Source organism: Podarcis cretensis, assembly GCF_951804945.1.
Source record: "Podarcis cretensis genome assembly, chromosome: 8".
In the NCBI taxonomy this organism is placed as follows: Eukaryota; Metazoa; Chordata; class Lepidosauria; order Squamata; family Lacertidae; genus Podarcis; species Podarcis cretensis.
Genome location: NC_137177.1, coordinates 89,252,611 through 89,267,899, shown reverse-complemented (window position 1 = coordinate 89,267,899; position 15,289 = coordinate 89,252,611). Strand labels below are relative to the sequence as shown.

At 44.4% G+C, this 15,289-nt stretch overlaps 1 protein-coding gene across 1 annotated transcript in view; it reads left to right on the top strand.

Annotated features, from left to right (window-relative positions):
• Positions 1-15,289, top strand: part of TGFA (transforming growth factor alpha) — a 52,192-nt gene that overhangs the window by 15,836 nt on the left and 21,067 nt on the right. Inside the window, exon 2 of the mRNA XM_079987634.1 lies at positions 7,712-7,765. Within this exon, the coding sequence (XP_079843760.1) occupies positions 7,712-7,765 (54 nt within the window). The remainder of the gene's footprint in view (positions 1-7,711; positions 7,766-15,289) is intronic.

Here is a 15,289-nt window from a genome sequence, read left to right as displayed (position 1 = left end):
CCGCCTGGGTACAGTGGGACTGCATCTTACGTGGGGGTCTGGGTCCAAGGGTTCCATGTTTGCACGAAAACCATGTATACCAAACCCTTGGAGCTACTTAGTGGGTGAAGGGGAGGGAGAGCGAATCCACCGGACTCCTCCAGGTCTGCTTGGTGGGCAAGGTGTGCTTGGCCCCTCCTCTCTGGAATGATGCTCCTGCGAGTTCTCATAAGAACGCAGATGCCCCTCAAGATCTCAGGAGAGCATCCCAGAGCCGGTGCACTGAGCAAGTCGTGCCCCCACCTTCCCAGTAAGAAGAAGCGCTTAAAAACTCCTTCCATGTTGGGTAGCCCAAGCAGATGCCACACAACAAGAGCTTTTAAGCTCTTGCCCTTGCTTGGATTTTTTTATATATATAAATTTTTATTAGTTTTTTTAACATGCCATTTTCAGCAGTAATTAAACATATATATATATATTTTAAATAATATTTATTCCAGTTTCAGAGGTTACAAAAAGAAAACACTAAATTAGGCATGAAAAAACAAAGCAATACATCACAATAGATACAAACAGACAAAAAATAGAGGGGGGAAAAAGGAAGGAAAAAAAACAGCACAGAAAAATGCGAACAAAAAACAAACCAAACCTTCCCATAACTTATTTTTCATCAGCTTGTTTCCTTGACCTCCTCACACCTCCCTTTTTTGTATTCTAGTTCAATTAGATGTTTCAGCAAATCCTTTCCAACTTTGTTTTTATCCTAATAATTTATCTTGATATACTGTTATTCACGTCTTTCACAAATTAAGAAGTCAATTTTAACCTAATCCTTATATCATTTCTGCTAAAACCACATTACTTCATTCCAACAACCTTCTAACATTCCTTAATTTTACAATGTTTCTGTAGATAGACTTTAATTTTTTTCCAATCTTCTTCCACCGGCTCTTCACCTTGGTCTCGGATTCTGCCAGTCATTTCTGCCAATTCCATATAGTCCATCACTTTCATCTGCCAAGTAATTAAACATATTTTAACATCGTATTCAATATTTTGACTTCCATCAGTCCAGTCTGAAAATTTTCCAATCTAATCTCTTAGTACACATTTCTTATTTTCACTGTTAAATTTAAAATTCATAACCAATATCTCTATTCTTTGTAGCACTTCATATATTTCTTCCTACAAAACTTCTTGTAGTCCTACTAGCGTAATTTGTTGATTACAATTGCTCTTCAAATAGTTCGTATACTTCTTCCAATCTTCTGTAAATCTCTGTTCCCGCAGCTTTCGAATCCTTCCTGTCATTTTGTCCAGTTCTGCATAGTCCATTATTTTCATCTGCCATTCTTCTTTCGTCGGAATTTCTTCTTGCTTCCATTTCTGGGCTACTCTTGCCGCTGTGGTTGCGTATAAAAACAATTTGACATCTTGCCTATTAATATCCTGACCTATAATACCAAGTAGAAATGCTTCTGGTTTTTTAAAAAATGTATATTTCAACTTCTTTTTCATCTCATTATATATCATTTCCCAGAAGCTCTTTATTTTCTTAAATTCCCACATTGCAGGGGGTTGAACTAAATGGCTCTTGGGACCCCTTACAACTTTATGTGGTCGAATTCGTGACTGTTAAATGGGCATAAATTGTGACCTTACTGTACTTCACTGTGGAATCTTCTGCAAGAGGCTTGATTGAGAGCCCAAAGTGCTGCCTTCTCAGTTCCGAAGGCCCAATCCTGCATTCTTGACAAAGTGACTGCAGGCTGGTCAGAGAGCCAGAGTCACACGCCACGCCTTCTTGTGGAATCGGGCAGCTTCTGAACTCTGAGGGTGCCATGATTTTGAAGGGGATGTAGAAAGCAACCTAGAGTCGGACCATTGGCTCATCTGTCTGAGACCCTGGGTGAAGAGCAGAGGACCACAACTTAAGCAGTTCTGTTCCATGAATATAAGGCGCTTGTGTTTGTTTTGTGGAAGCTGACATTGCCTGTCTCTGGTTGAAAGTGTGTCCTGTCAGCTTGGGGAGTCTTCTTGCACTGCGACTATTTGATGATTAAGAGGAGAAGTCGGAGTGTGAACTCAAGGTGGGGGGTAGGGAGAGAGATGAAGAAGACTGCAATGAGACAGCAGCCTGTGGTGGCTTGCCCTTGCTTCCTTGCATGGACTCCCATGTGCCAAGAAGATTGTCAGAAAAGTTTCCCCAAAACCACCCGTGTCTCTTTCAAGAGCAGAATTAAGGAGGGGCCTTTATTCTGGATTAACCGAACCAGGGTGACTCATGTGGGCTTTGCCCTGCATCTGGGTGGACCTGATCATTCTGTCTTGGGGCATGAGAAGCTTTCTCTCTTCTTCCCCCTGCTCTGGAATTCCCAGCCCTGCCTCAGCACCCCTCTTCCCCCCACCCCCCCCACCCACAAAGGCACACCAGCTTGAAAGCAGCTGCAAGTTAAGCAGGGGGCAGGCTTGGTTAGTGTTTGAACGAGAGCCCCCTTGGAAATATGGGGCGCTGTAGGATTTTCTGTCAGTAGGGAAAGGCCTTAGCTCAGGAGCAGAGCTGGCTTTGCCTGCAGGAAATCTCAGCTTCAACCTCCAACATCTCCAGGGATGGCTGGGAGAGAGACCCTGAAACCCAGGAGAGACGCTGCCGGTCAGAGTTGACAGTACTGAGGTGACTGGACTGGTAGCTTCTGATATCCCCAACCCTGCACTAAAAAGCAAGGGCGCTTTGTAGTGATCGCTCCGGGGACTGGGACCACAGTGGCACCTCCAGTTAAAATAAAACAAAACCAGTATTTCAACCTTGTTCAGCCTGGTGTCCATCACTGTTTGTGTAATTTATTGATTTATTATTTTAATTATTGAATTTCTATTCCATCCTTCATCCGAAGATTCCAGTGCAGTTTATAACATAAAAACACAAAAATGCATACCATAATAACAAACAAACAACAATAACCCCCTGCCCGCCACGGTTTAAAAGCCCATGGATTGTTTAATTAGGCCAATACCTGGGAGAAGGGGAATGCTCTTGCCTGGCACCTGAACATATGTAATGAAGGCGCCAGGCACACATACTATGTACATTCATACTACAAATCCCATCATCCCTGTGCATTGGCTGGGACTAGTGGGCACTGTAGTCTAAACCAGCTAGAGGGCAAGCAGGCCGGGGAAGACTGCAGGGACTCAGTCCCAAATGCTGGTCCAGCGCTCTGACTTGGGGTAAGGCAGCTCCTTAGGTATACACGCATTAAAATAAAGATTCCCTTCCCACGAGGGGGTCACTAAGACCAGCTGCGTGTGAAAGCCAGTTTTTGTAGTTCAGTGTTTTGAGAATCCATCGGAAGCCCTTGCCAGGCATTCCTGTGCCTTCTGACTCCCCCAAGAACTCTTCCTTTGAACCGCGTGGACCCATCGGTCTTTTAATAACTCAGAATTCCCAGCTGAGCTAATGAGTTCTCTCTGTGTGTTTTCTGCGGGTGCTGAACCCTGGCTGAGCTGAAGAGGTGCTTCTTCTGTGGGGCGGGGGGAATGCCACGATCTCTGCCCCAGTTTGAATCATGGTGGGCACCAATCCCAAGGATGAGGTCGGCGAAAGCGCTTCCAAAGCTTTTCCCATCACGCCCGGTGATGCTGTTGGCATATTTATGGGTCGCTGTTTGGCTCGGCCAAGAGCTGCCTTGGTCGGGATCTGAGCCAGTGTCCTCGCTGGTGCCGTTCTGAGCCAGTCCAGGGATTGGGTCAGCCCCCCAACTCCTCTTCCTTCCCAGCTGGCACCTCCAGCAAAATCAAAGAAACAATGTGAAGCAAATACTGTTCCCCACCCCACTTGCTAGTGAAAGTTCCTGTGTCCACTTCTGCCTGTGGTTCTGCCCACCTAAGAGACGGAATTTGTTGCATGGTATACGCTTTTTGGCAAGCACTTTCCCGTAATGTAATGAAGTTGGTCCAGTATGTTATTTCCACTAATGCCCAATTTTGTATGCCTTTCCCTTACCATACAGTACATATTTTAATGCATTTTTTAGTTGGAGAATTGCACTGCAAAATTTGGGTGTATGGATTTTGTTTTTGTTTTTTTTAAAATAGTATTTATTAAGAGTTTAAAAATTACAAAAAGAAAGAAAAAGAATTAAACAAATCAATATAATACAATACAAAAACAGAAGCAAAAACACTACATAAAACATTGAATTAACAAAACAAAACAAGAACAATTAAAAACACTTCCAATATTTTCAAGCTTATCTTTCATTCACTTGTTTCATTGACTTCCTCACGCCTCCCTTTTTGTATTCCACTTCAATTAACTGTTTCAGCAACTCCTTTCCATCTTCCTCTGTTTTCTGTCCTGTAATTAATCTTAACATATTCTAACCTTGTTTTTTCCCCTTAATACATTAACAGTCAATCTGTACCTAGTTCCTTATAACATTTCTGCCAAAGCCATATAACTTCATTCCACCATTTTTCTAAAGCTCATTAATTTTACAATATTTCTGTAAATAATCTTTAAATTTTTTCCAATCTTCTTCCACCGACTCTTCTCCCTGGTCTCGGATTCTGCCAGTCATTTCCGCCAATTCCATATAGTCCATCAACTTTATCTGCCATTCTTCCCGGGTGGGTAAATCTTGTGTCTTCCAATACTTCGCGATGAGTATTCTTGCTGCTGTTGTTGCATACATAAAGAAAGTTCTGTCCTTCTTTGGCACCAATTGGCCGACCATGCCCAGGAGAAAGGCCTCTGGTTTCTTCAGAAAGGTATATTTAAATACCTTTTACATTTCATTATAAATCATCTCCCAGAATGTCTTAATCCTTGGGCATGTCCACCAAAGGTGAAAGAATGTACCTTCAGTCTCATTACATTTCCAACATTTATTTTCGGGCAAATGGTTAATTTTTGCAAGCTTGACTGATGTCATGTACCACCTGTAAATCATTTTCATTAAATTCTCTCTTAGGGCATTACATGCCGTAAATTTCATACCTGTGGTCCATAACTGTTCCCAGTCAGCCATCATTATGTTATGTCCAACATCTTGTGCCCATTTAATCATAGCAGATTTCACCGTTTCATCCTGAGTGTTCCATTTCAACAGCAAATTATATATTCTTGACAAATTCTTAATTTTGGGATCTAACAATTCTGTTTCCAATTTTGATTTTTCCACCTGGAAGCCAACTTTTTTATCCAAATTATATGCCTCCATTATTTGGTAATAATGAAGCCAATCTCGCACTTTGTTTTTTAATTTTTCAAAACTCTGCAATTTTATCCTGTCTCCATCTTGTTCCAAAATTTCCCAATATTTCGGCCATTTGGCCTCCATATTGAGTTTTTTCTGTGCCTTTGCTTCCATTGGTGACAACCATCTTGGGGTTTTATTTTCTAACAAGTCCTTATATCTTATCCAAACATTAAACAATGCTTTCCTAACAATATGGTTTTTGAATGCTTTATGTGCTTTTACCTTATCATACCACAAATATGCATGCTAACCAAATACATTGTTAAAACCTTCTAAATCCAACACATCAGTGTTTTCAAGAAGCAGCCATTCTTTCAGCCAGCAAAAAGCAGCTGATTCATAGGAAAGTTTAAGGTCTGGCAGGGCAAATCCACCTCTTTCTTTAGCATCAGTTAATATCTTAATTTTTATTCTAGGCTTCTTGCCCTGCCAGACAAATCTGGAAATGTCTCTCTGCCACTTCTTGAAACAATCTGTCTTGTCTATGATTTGCAATGTTTGAAACAAGAACAACATCCTTGGCAATACATTCATTTTTATCACAGCAATTCTGCCTAACAATGATAGCTTCAAATTTGACCATATTTCTAAGTCCTTTTTCACTTCAATCCAACATTTTTTCATAATTATCCTTAAACAGATTCACATTCTTGGCAGTCATATTAACCCCTAAATATTTCACTTTCTTGACCAGTGTTAATCCTGTCTCTTCCTGGAAGTTGTCTCTCTCACTCAGAGTTAAATTTTTCTCTAAAACCTTAGTTTTCATTTTGTTTAACTTAAAACCTGCTACCTGTCCAAATTCTTGAATCAGTTCCAGTACCCTTTTAGTACTAGATTCTGGCTCCTGTAATGTCAATACTAGGTCATCAGCAAATGCCCTCAATTTATACTGTTTAGCTCCCACTTGTATACCTTTAACCAATTGGTCCTTTCATGCAGTTCAAGCAATAAAGTTAATTAGTTACAGTTTTCAGTTACTTTTTTTTAAAGTCAGACGGAGACAGTCAAAACAAAGTATGTCTCTTATTTGGCAAGCTGTCAAAAAACGTTCTATTTGCAGTGCGTAAACATTTCAAAGCACGTCAGTCTTAATGGCAGCCCCAGTCCAGGTTCGGAGCAGTAGTATTCTAACTTCCTTCACTCTCTCCTGCAGGCATGTACGATCCACACTTCCCCCCTCTTCTCCTGCTTCCAAGGGGGGGTTAGATGTTTTTTTACTGATGGAAATTTAGTCTTTTAAGATAGACTTTCCAAGACTTTAGCTTACAATCTCTTTGCTTCAGTCTATTTACAAAAGGGGAAGGCGGACTTCCTGTTTTGAACCTCCCCCGTTCGATGCCAAATTAAGACGTTTTAAAAATCCAATTCTCCACTCTACTCACGGGTAATTGCTTTAAAATCAAATTGTCCACAGGAAAACGTCAGCGCTCTCCGGCAACAGCTGTGCGGCTTCGCTCCGTGACGGAAGCAGTCGGTTCGAAGCACCGCGCCACTCACCCTACGTCACTCCGGATCCCCGAAACTGGGTTTCTCCGCGAGTAGGGGGGGCGCAGAAGGTGCCAGCCAAATCCCACGTTCACAGGCTTCACCCGCCTGTGATTTATAGTGGGTCTCTGCCTTCGCCGTGGCGGCCAGACCCAAATTTTCACGATGCAAATTCCTCCCAGTCAGAGGAATTCCGCCATTGCCGATGGCGCTAACCCGGAAGTCCCCTTGGGTGTATGAATTTTGAAAGAGAGCTGCATTTCAGTTGCATTTGCAAATTTGGTGCATATTAAAATGCAAACAGAACAAATTTCTCCCCCAATCCTACTTCCATCCCATGCAGTCGTCCTAATCAGGGACACTATCAGATGAGGTTTCTTTGCTCCTGAAACCCATCAAGTTACTCTTTAAAAAAAAAACAAAAAACACTTTTATTTTTTCTTTGTATAATCTTCAACTGCTGCAAAGGGCAGTTAAAATCAAGTCCCATTTTATTAGTTAAAAAGTGACTCCTGAATCTGAGAAGGTTGAAGACCGGATTAAAGTCTGAATAGTTCTGACTTTAGTTGCTCTCCCCCCCCCCCCACATGTGCTCTTGCCAAGAAATCCATTCATTTTTGTTAATTTGATTATGAAGTAGCTGATTGCAAGATCCACTCTTTGGCCTTTGATCATGTGCAGAAGGGGGAACATAGTTTGAGCCATGCAGCCCAGTCTTCTGTACTTTCACTTGGAAGTAAATATATTGGAAGTCAGCATGGCATGCAGGCCTTGAACCACAACCCTAAATTTTCACCCTTGCTGGGTTGCATCAGAGTGTTTTGGGTGTTGACTTTGGGTTGCTGATGTACCTGAATAATAAGGGGGGGGGGGTTGACACAATATGAAAATGCTTGTCATGGTGGGATTTTCAGTAGCCTGAGCTTTTTTTGACACTCTCAAATGATCCCTGTTTTTAAAGCTGGCTATTTTTCCTTCTCTAGGTATTGTATTAGCTGTGTGCCAAGCCGTGGAGAACACAACGTCCGCATTGAGTGGTGAGTTCATTAAGTTGTAAAATGAAATATGCTTGATGCCACCTGCCACTGTTTGCCTTCCCGTGTGGCTGGGTGTCAGTCAAAAAGCACGTGTCAAACGCTTCTCTGTGGTCTTGGTTCTTTGGTCTCTTGAGCTCCTCTTGGGCTATAAATGCAATAAATAACAAACCAGTAAGAGTCCCTCTATGGGAAGCAGTTGGCACTGTGGTCTAAACCACTGAGCCTAGGGCTTGCCGATCAGAAGGTCGGCGGTTCAAATCCCCATGACGGGGTGAGCTCCCGTTGCTCGGTCCCTGCTCCTGCCAACCTAGCAGTTCGAAAGTACATTCAAGTGCAAGTAGATAAATAGGTACTGCTCTGGCGGGAAGGTGAACGGCGTTTCCATGCACTGCTCTGGTTTCTCCAGAAGCGGCTTAGTCATGCTGGCCACATGACCTGGAAGCTGTACGCCGGCTCCCTCGGCCAATAAAGCGAGATGAGCGCTGCAACCCCAGAGTTGTCCGCGACTGGACCTAACAGTCAGGGGTCCCTTTACCTTTACGAGTTCCTCTTGGTTCAAGGCTGCAATCTGCCTTGTGTGTGAAAGCTTGGATTTGGGCTGCTGTTCACTCCTGCAGGGTGACTATTTAAGTCACAGCCCCTCTCCCAGCTCAACACTCTAACCACTGCAACGCATTGCCTCTGCCCTGTGGTGGCTGCCTGCTGGCACAGATTCCTCCAGCTTGTCTGCAGGCTCACTCTTAATTCCCCTGATCCTTGCAAACAAATATAAATAAATACAAATACTTCCATTTGGAGGTCTCCCCCTCTCCAGCAGTCAACATGGGAACTTTCTTTTGATTAATTTCTGAGACTGCAGGAGGTGTGGCTGCCAGGATCTCTGTGACTGGGGTTTCTCATTTAAACCACTTTTAGGTCACCTCTTGTTCAGCTGCTCCCATTTTCAGCTGATGTAACCAAGGAGAGAGATTCTCTTATCTCCAGCATTGTTAACCTGGTTTTCTGCTGGCAAAAATGGAAGGAGGTGGTATCTGGTGGCAGCTCAGTTAAAAAACAAAAACCTTTCCTCATTCCAGCAGGGCTTGATAAGAATGGACTGCACAGCTGCCTAGTTATAAAATTATACTCTTCTGTTTAAGCTTCGTTTTTCTGGTCTCGAGGACAGGTAATGACACAGAGCTGGTCCAGCCTTGCAACATTTTGTTCCTCTTGCAGCAGGGATCGTAATACTGGGTCAAAAGGGATGGGACCTCCCTCCTCATTTTCAGCAGGGAAAGGAGAGGGAGAAGGGGGGTGCCAAGGGAATGTATTTTTGTTCTCCCCCGCCCTGCCCACCCCCACCTGACTCCCATCAATCTCTCTCCAGTAGATAGATTGAGCTCTCTGGTCTTTCCCCAGTTTAGAATATGAAGAACTTAGTAATTTCCTTGCTGCATCAACCCAAAATGGGTCCAGCGGCAAACCTCTAAGGACCATGGCGGTGATGGATTTCCCAAATATTTCATCCAATAGTTTTTTGTTTTTGTTTTTTTAAAGTATGGCTGATTGAGAATGGAAAGGAGGCAGCAGTTAGGAGTCTTTTTGGGGTGGTCAGCCTCTTGTTCCTGCTCCTCAGTTTTGCCAAATGTGCTGTTGTCAAAACTGTCTTTGGAAAATCGCCTTCCTTTTGCTCTTCTGCCTAGATATGTATTTTCTCCATTAGCCTTTATTCAGGCAGTTGCATTTTCGTTTCTTGGGTGTAGGTTTGGGGTGTTTCTGTCTGTAGGTTTTTAAAACTTCCTAGACATTTTGCAAAGGAAGGTCTTGGCGCCAGCCTTTCCCCAACCTGGTGCCCTCTATTGGACTACCGCTCCCATCAGCCCCAGCTAGCACAGCTGTATGATGCTAGGAGCTGATGAGAGTGGAAGCCCAAATCATCTGGAGGGCACCGGGTTGGAGAAAGCTGCTCAGTGCTGTGGTACAGAGAGCATTAAGCAGCTGTAGGCTGGATGCAGAACCAGCTACTCTGTCTCTGGAGCCTCAGCCCTTGGCCTGATTCCCTTTTAACTTGCAGTGCCCTGGGCTTAAGAGTGGGATCTGCTTCTGCAATCCTCTAATCCACTGGGCTATTAACCCCGAGCTTTTGTGGTGTACAGAAATCGCCCTTCCTATATAGATTAAACCTGTGTACATGGCCAGCCTTGTTCCAATGAGATGCTTCCTGGAGCGATTTAAATTGGCCCTGGGCTGTTAGGGTGGCTTCCATGGAGGGATATGCAAAGCGTGAGCGGGTCCTGAGATCAAAGGGCAGCTTAGCTTTACAGGAGGCAGGATCTCTGCTGAAATGCTTCTGTCTGTTACTAATCAGGCGGCAGCCTTCCCTAATGATGCTTTGCAGTTGTGGGAGAAGAGGAGGATGTTCGGCAGCTGTGGAGGCAGAGAGAGGAGTTTGGCGTGATAATAACTTCAGTGCTTTACGAGGAAGTCTCCTCGTTGCTGTCCTGGCTGTAGGGGCTTCCAGCACTGTGTGGTGTGTCATATGTGGCTGCATCACACTTTATGCATTTTGGAGCCAAAGGATCTTTCCTTCCTTCCTCCCTTCTTCCCTTCCGTGCAGACAAGCCTGAGACGTATGGGAATCCTGCACATGGGTTTCTTGCTCCCTTGAAACCACAACCGGCAGCCTTTAGGGGGAGGCAATCCTGGGGTCTTTGAAGTGATGCTGCTGGAGAGGGAAGTTGGCCACGGTAGGCTAGATGGTTCCTCAAACCTCTCCTGGGCGCTGGCAAAACAAAATACGTTGGAGTCAGTCATGCAGCATAATTGGGCCAAAGCTAAGAACATAAGAGGAGCTTGCAGGATCAGGCCAATGGCCCATCTAGCCAAGCATGCTGTTCTCACAGTGGCCAACCAGATGCCTCTTCTGGGAAGCCCAGGAGCAGGTCTGAGCCCAAGAGCCCTCTCTCATCTCCGGTGGCTTCCAGCAACTGGTGTTCAGAAACCATGGAGGCAGACCATAGCCACTGTGGCTCATAGCCACCATTAACCCTCTCCTCCTCCATGAATTTGTCTAACCCTCCTTTACAGCCATCCAAGTTGGTGGCCATCACTGCCTCCTGTGGGAGCAAATTCCATAATTTACGTGCTGTGTGAAGAAGTCCTTTCTCTTGTCTGTCCTGAATCTTCCAACATTCAGGTTCTTTAGACGTCCATGAGTTCTAGTGTTATGAGAGGGAGAAAAACATTCCTCGATCCACTTTCTCCAGGCCATGCATAATTTTATAAACTTCTATCATGTTGCCTCTTACTCACCTTTTCTCTGAACTGAATAGTCCCAAATTCTGCAACTTTTCCTCATGGGGGGAGCCCCTAGAATATTTTGGTTCTTCTGAACATTGTCCAACTCTACAATATCCTTTTTGAGATAATGTCACCCAGAGCTCTGGTTGCAACAAACACTAAGCCATGGTTGGTCTGCATGTCTGTCTGGACCCTTTCCAGTGGGCTGTGAGTTGTCCGAACCCAACAGCCCTGCTTAACCATAGTTTGTTTGTCCACACACCAAATGCTCAGCAAGATGCAGAATCATGAGGCAGAAGCAGCTGGAAAACAAACCAAGTTTGGGAGAAACAAGCCGTGGTTTGTTTTCCTTGCCTGTGACACAACTTACGATTGAACAAACCATGGTTAGAACAAGCCATAGCTTAGGATTGTGTGCAAACACAGATTCTGTTTCCTCAAGGCACTAAAAACTTTGTGCCAGGAAAACAAATCCATATAAATTACACAAATGAAGCAAGTTTGTTTAAATTTGGGTACCAAAGCCCCTCTCTGTGATCTTGTTCAGACCCCTTTAATCCTTGCTACCCTAAGGACTGGAAACATATTTTTCCTCCTTAAATGGAAACTTACCGTATTTTTCGCCCTATAGGATGCACTTTTCCCCCTCCAAAAATGAAGGGGAAATGTGTGTGCGTCCTATGGGGCGAATGCAGGCTTTTGCTGAAGCCTGGAGAGCGAGAGGGGTCGGTGCGCACTGACCCCTCTTGCTCTCCAGGCTTCAGGAAGCTATCCCCCCAGCCTGGCAAGCTCCCAGAGCGATGCCGAAGCTGCGCTCTGGGACCCATTCTGGGGGGCTGGGGTCGGGGGAAGCCCCATGCCTGGGGGGGGATTTTTTCCCCCTTTATTCCCCCCCCCCAATCTAGGTGCGTCCTATGGGCCGGTGCGTCCTATAGGGCGAAAAATACGGTAGGTTCTAAGGAAGTGGACTTCTCCACTCAGTGCCACATGTTTTTTTTGCACTCCCGCTATGTTGCAGTGGCGTCATGGTGTGTGGCGTGTTCTGCTTCTTTGGGACCATTAGCCTTGCGCTCTGTATCAAACTTTTTGGCCCTTGGAGAGAGACCACCCCAGGTGTCACTTTGCAGATGATCAAGAGATCTGCTGGATGAATGCAGACCAGTTGTTCTTTTATGTGAAGCTATAAAATCCAAAGGCAACTTTACAACCCAGCCTGCAGCTGTCTAGGTGTGTAGTGAAAATGGGTGACTCTGTTTTACCCTGGGTGAAATACCTTCCAAAATTCAGATTCCCCTTGCTCTGGCAAGTGAGAATGTGGCTTTTGGGTTTAACTGTTGTTTGTGGCAGAGGAGCACTGAGGAAATCCAAGGATGAGGGAAATAATCAAACTTCTCTTTACTTTTACACTAGCAGTTTGCACAGTTACACTGCTTTGCAAGGTGGTTTGTGTTTCTCATGAAAAGCAAATGGTTGCACATCCGGTGACTGAATATCCTTTGTTAACGCCAAGTATTGTCCCAGTAAGCAACCTGGCTGCCAAATTCTGCACCAGCTGAAGTTTCTGAACCATCTTCAGAGGCAGACCTACATATAGTGTGTTGCAATAATCTAACCTAGAGGGTACCAGAGCAGAGACAGCAAAGGTTAGGTTATCAATAGGATAGCACAGCTAGGCTACCAGCTGAAGCTGATAGAAGTTGATATAGCTGATAGCTGAAGCTGATAGAAGGCACTCTGTACCACAGAGACTTCCTGGGATGCAAATGTGTGATTCTGGCCTGTTCTTAGCATCACTTTCAATGAATTCAAAGGCAAATAACTGTTGTGATCTGAAGACCTATTCCTGGTGTTTTTCCACAGTCCTTTCATAAGCAAACAGAGTCCTGTGATTCAGGTCTTGAATTCTGAGTATCTATGAAGTGATTTGGACAATTCCAAAGTGCCTACAAGTTGAGGAGATGAAGTATAACTGTGCATATAGAGAATGCCCAAATCCTGAAGAGTTTCAGCAGCTATTGACAATAGCACCTGGGTGCTCCCTGTCTCTTAGGATGGAGCTTCTGGTCAACTGTCTGGTTAAATATTATCAGTTGGCTGTATTTTGCCATAGTTACCGGTAAATATTCCAGGTATTCACCTGGCATTCCTCTGTTCAAACGGCAAGGGCTTGCTTCCTCGTCTCGCAGGTGTGTGTACATGCTCAATTTTGGATCCACCTCAATCTGCCCTTTGAAATGAACACACTTAAACTGACTCCTGTCTTTTAATAGAGGGGTGTGTGGTTTTTCAATGGCATTTATAACTGTCTGGGTTCTTGGCTTTTTGCCAAGGGAACAACTCAATCTCTTGCTAACATGCTTGGCTATAAATAATAGACTTGGGTGTTGTGATTTCGTAACAGTTAAGTAACTTGGATATATAGATATAGCTTTGTTTGTACCATTCTTGAATTGTGACTGGAATTGTAACAATTCAGAATGTTACATCTTTAAAACAGCCGCTCATTACTTTGACAGAAGCTAATTACTCTGACAAACCCTTGTAATCCTTGTCAGACTTGAGAAGCCTAGATGAGCCTTGTGTATTATTTCATTCATTCATTCATTCATTCATTCACTTATCCAATGTGGTAATGCATTTGAAAGGCAGCATGCAAGGATAACTAGCTTCATATATATTACAGGAACATTAGCAAAATGGACCTTAGTCATAGTCATTAATTTCAGTGGGTCACCTCTGAGTAAAACATAGTTGCATAGCACCCCAAGCTTTCAAATGGTTGGCCTTTGCAGTGCTTCCAGTGCAGGCATCCAGTGAACTTCCAGTGACCCATCCAGCCATAGTTGCTCCAGGCTGGCTTCCCTTCCCCTCCCCCACCCGCTGGCTCCACATCTCACACTGCATGGTCTTAGGCTGTGAAGCCTTTGGGAAGCTTTTGGAATTTGAATGGAAACTCCCTTTCAGGTATGTCTCTGATGGCCTCAGGGCTTAGGGCTTTCACCTTGAACTGCATCTTGGCACGAGCCTTTGAAAGGTCACCTAAAGACTTTCCTCAAGTTGTTTCCCAATGAGGATTTGGACTACGATTCCCATCACCCCCAGCATCATATGGCTGTGCTGGCTGGGCCAGATCCTCTGAAGGGCACCAGGTTAGGGGAGGCAGATGTAGAGATTTGAACGTGGGGTTCCCCCAACCCAGGTCTCCCTATTCCTGCACTAATATTCTGGTGTCACTGGTGCAGTGCTATGTGGAATATGCTGGATCAGCTCTTTCTTCCATAATGTGTGGAATAGCCCAGTAAATCAAAGGGCACTGAATTATTTTTCTTCTTTACTATATTCCTTGTCTTGTGTCTATCCCTCCCACCTCATAGGATGTTCAGTAGATTTTATGAATGGATTGAATTGAAAGAGATTACATGTCAACACTTGCCTTTCTGGAAAGCACTGAAATGTAAGAAATATGGCTTGTGCAGAATACCTGTGTGTGTGGAGGTGTGTGGCAGGGGAAACCTGTCTCACATGATCCATTACTTGGAATGGTGGGACCATAAAAAGCCGGATGTCTTAGGGCCTGTGTATGTGTGTGTGTGTGTGTGTGTTTTCTTCACGCTTTTGCCCAGGTTCAAAGCAAAATGGCTCTGGAGGTTTGTATGGGGCCAATTCATGCATCCCCTGGTTATTTACACGGCAGCCTGTTGAAAGGCATTTTGTGTCTCTTGGAAGGTGAACTTATAAATATCACTCCTGGCAGCCGGATAAAGCCTCCTTTCTAAGAGGCTGGTGTTCAATTTGACTTCAAAATGGCAGGCACAAAATTATAGGAGGCTCCGCAAATCTCCAAGCTTGGAGGGAAGATTTCCGCCTTCTTAGAAGATGCTCAATGCCAGTTCCTCATGTTGGGACAGACATTAGCGAAGCGAAGCTCTAGTAGACTGAGCTGCGTTGCTCTGTTGCTGCCCCGTTTCCTCGCCTTGTAGAAAAAGGCAATTCTAAGACGCTGTGAGCCTTCCGAACCCTCATCCAGCCCCTTCCTGCTGGGGCCCAGTAGCTTAGCTGTGAGCTGTTGGCGCTTGCAGATGTGCAGGTGGCCCTTGCCAAAATTTGCACCTTCTTAACTAATGCACAGGTTGGAACATAAGTCTCCTCTGGGTTTTGCACTTTTCTGAGTTTCACAGTTAGTTCCTGCCCCGAAGCACCAAAACACAATGGAAAATGTTAGAAATGCTGAGGTACAAATACTGA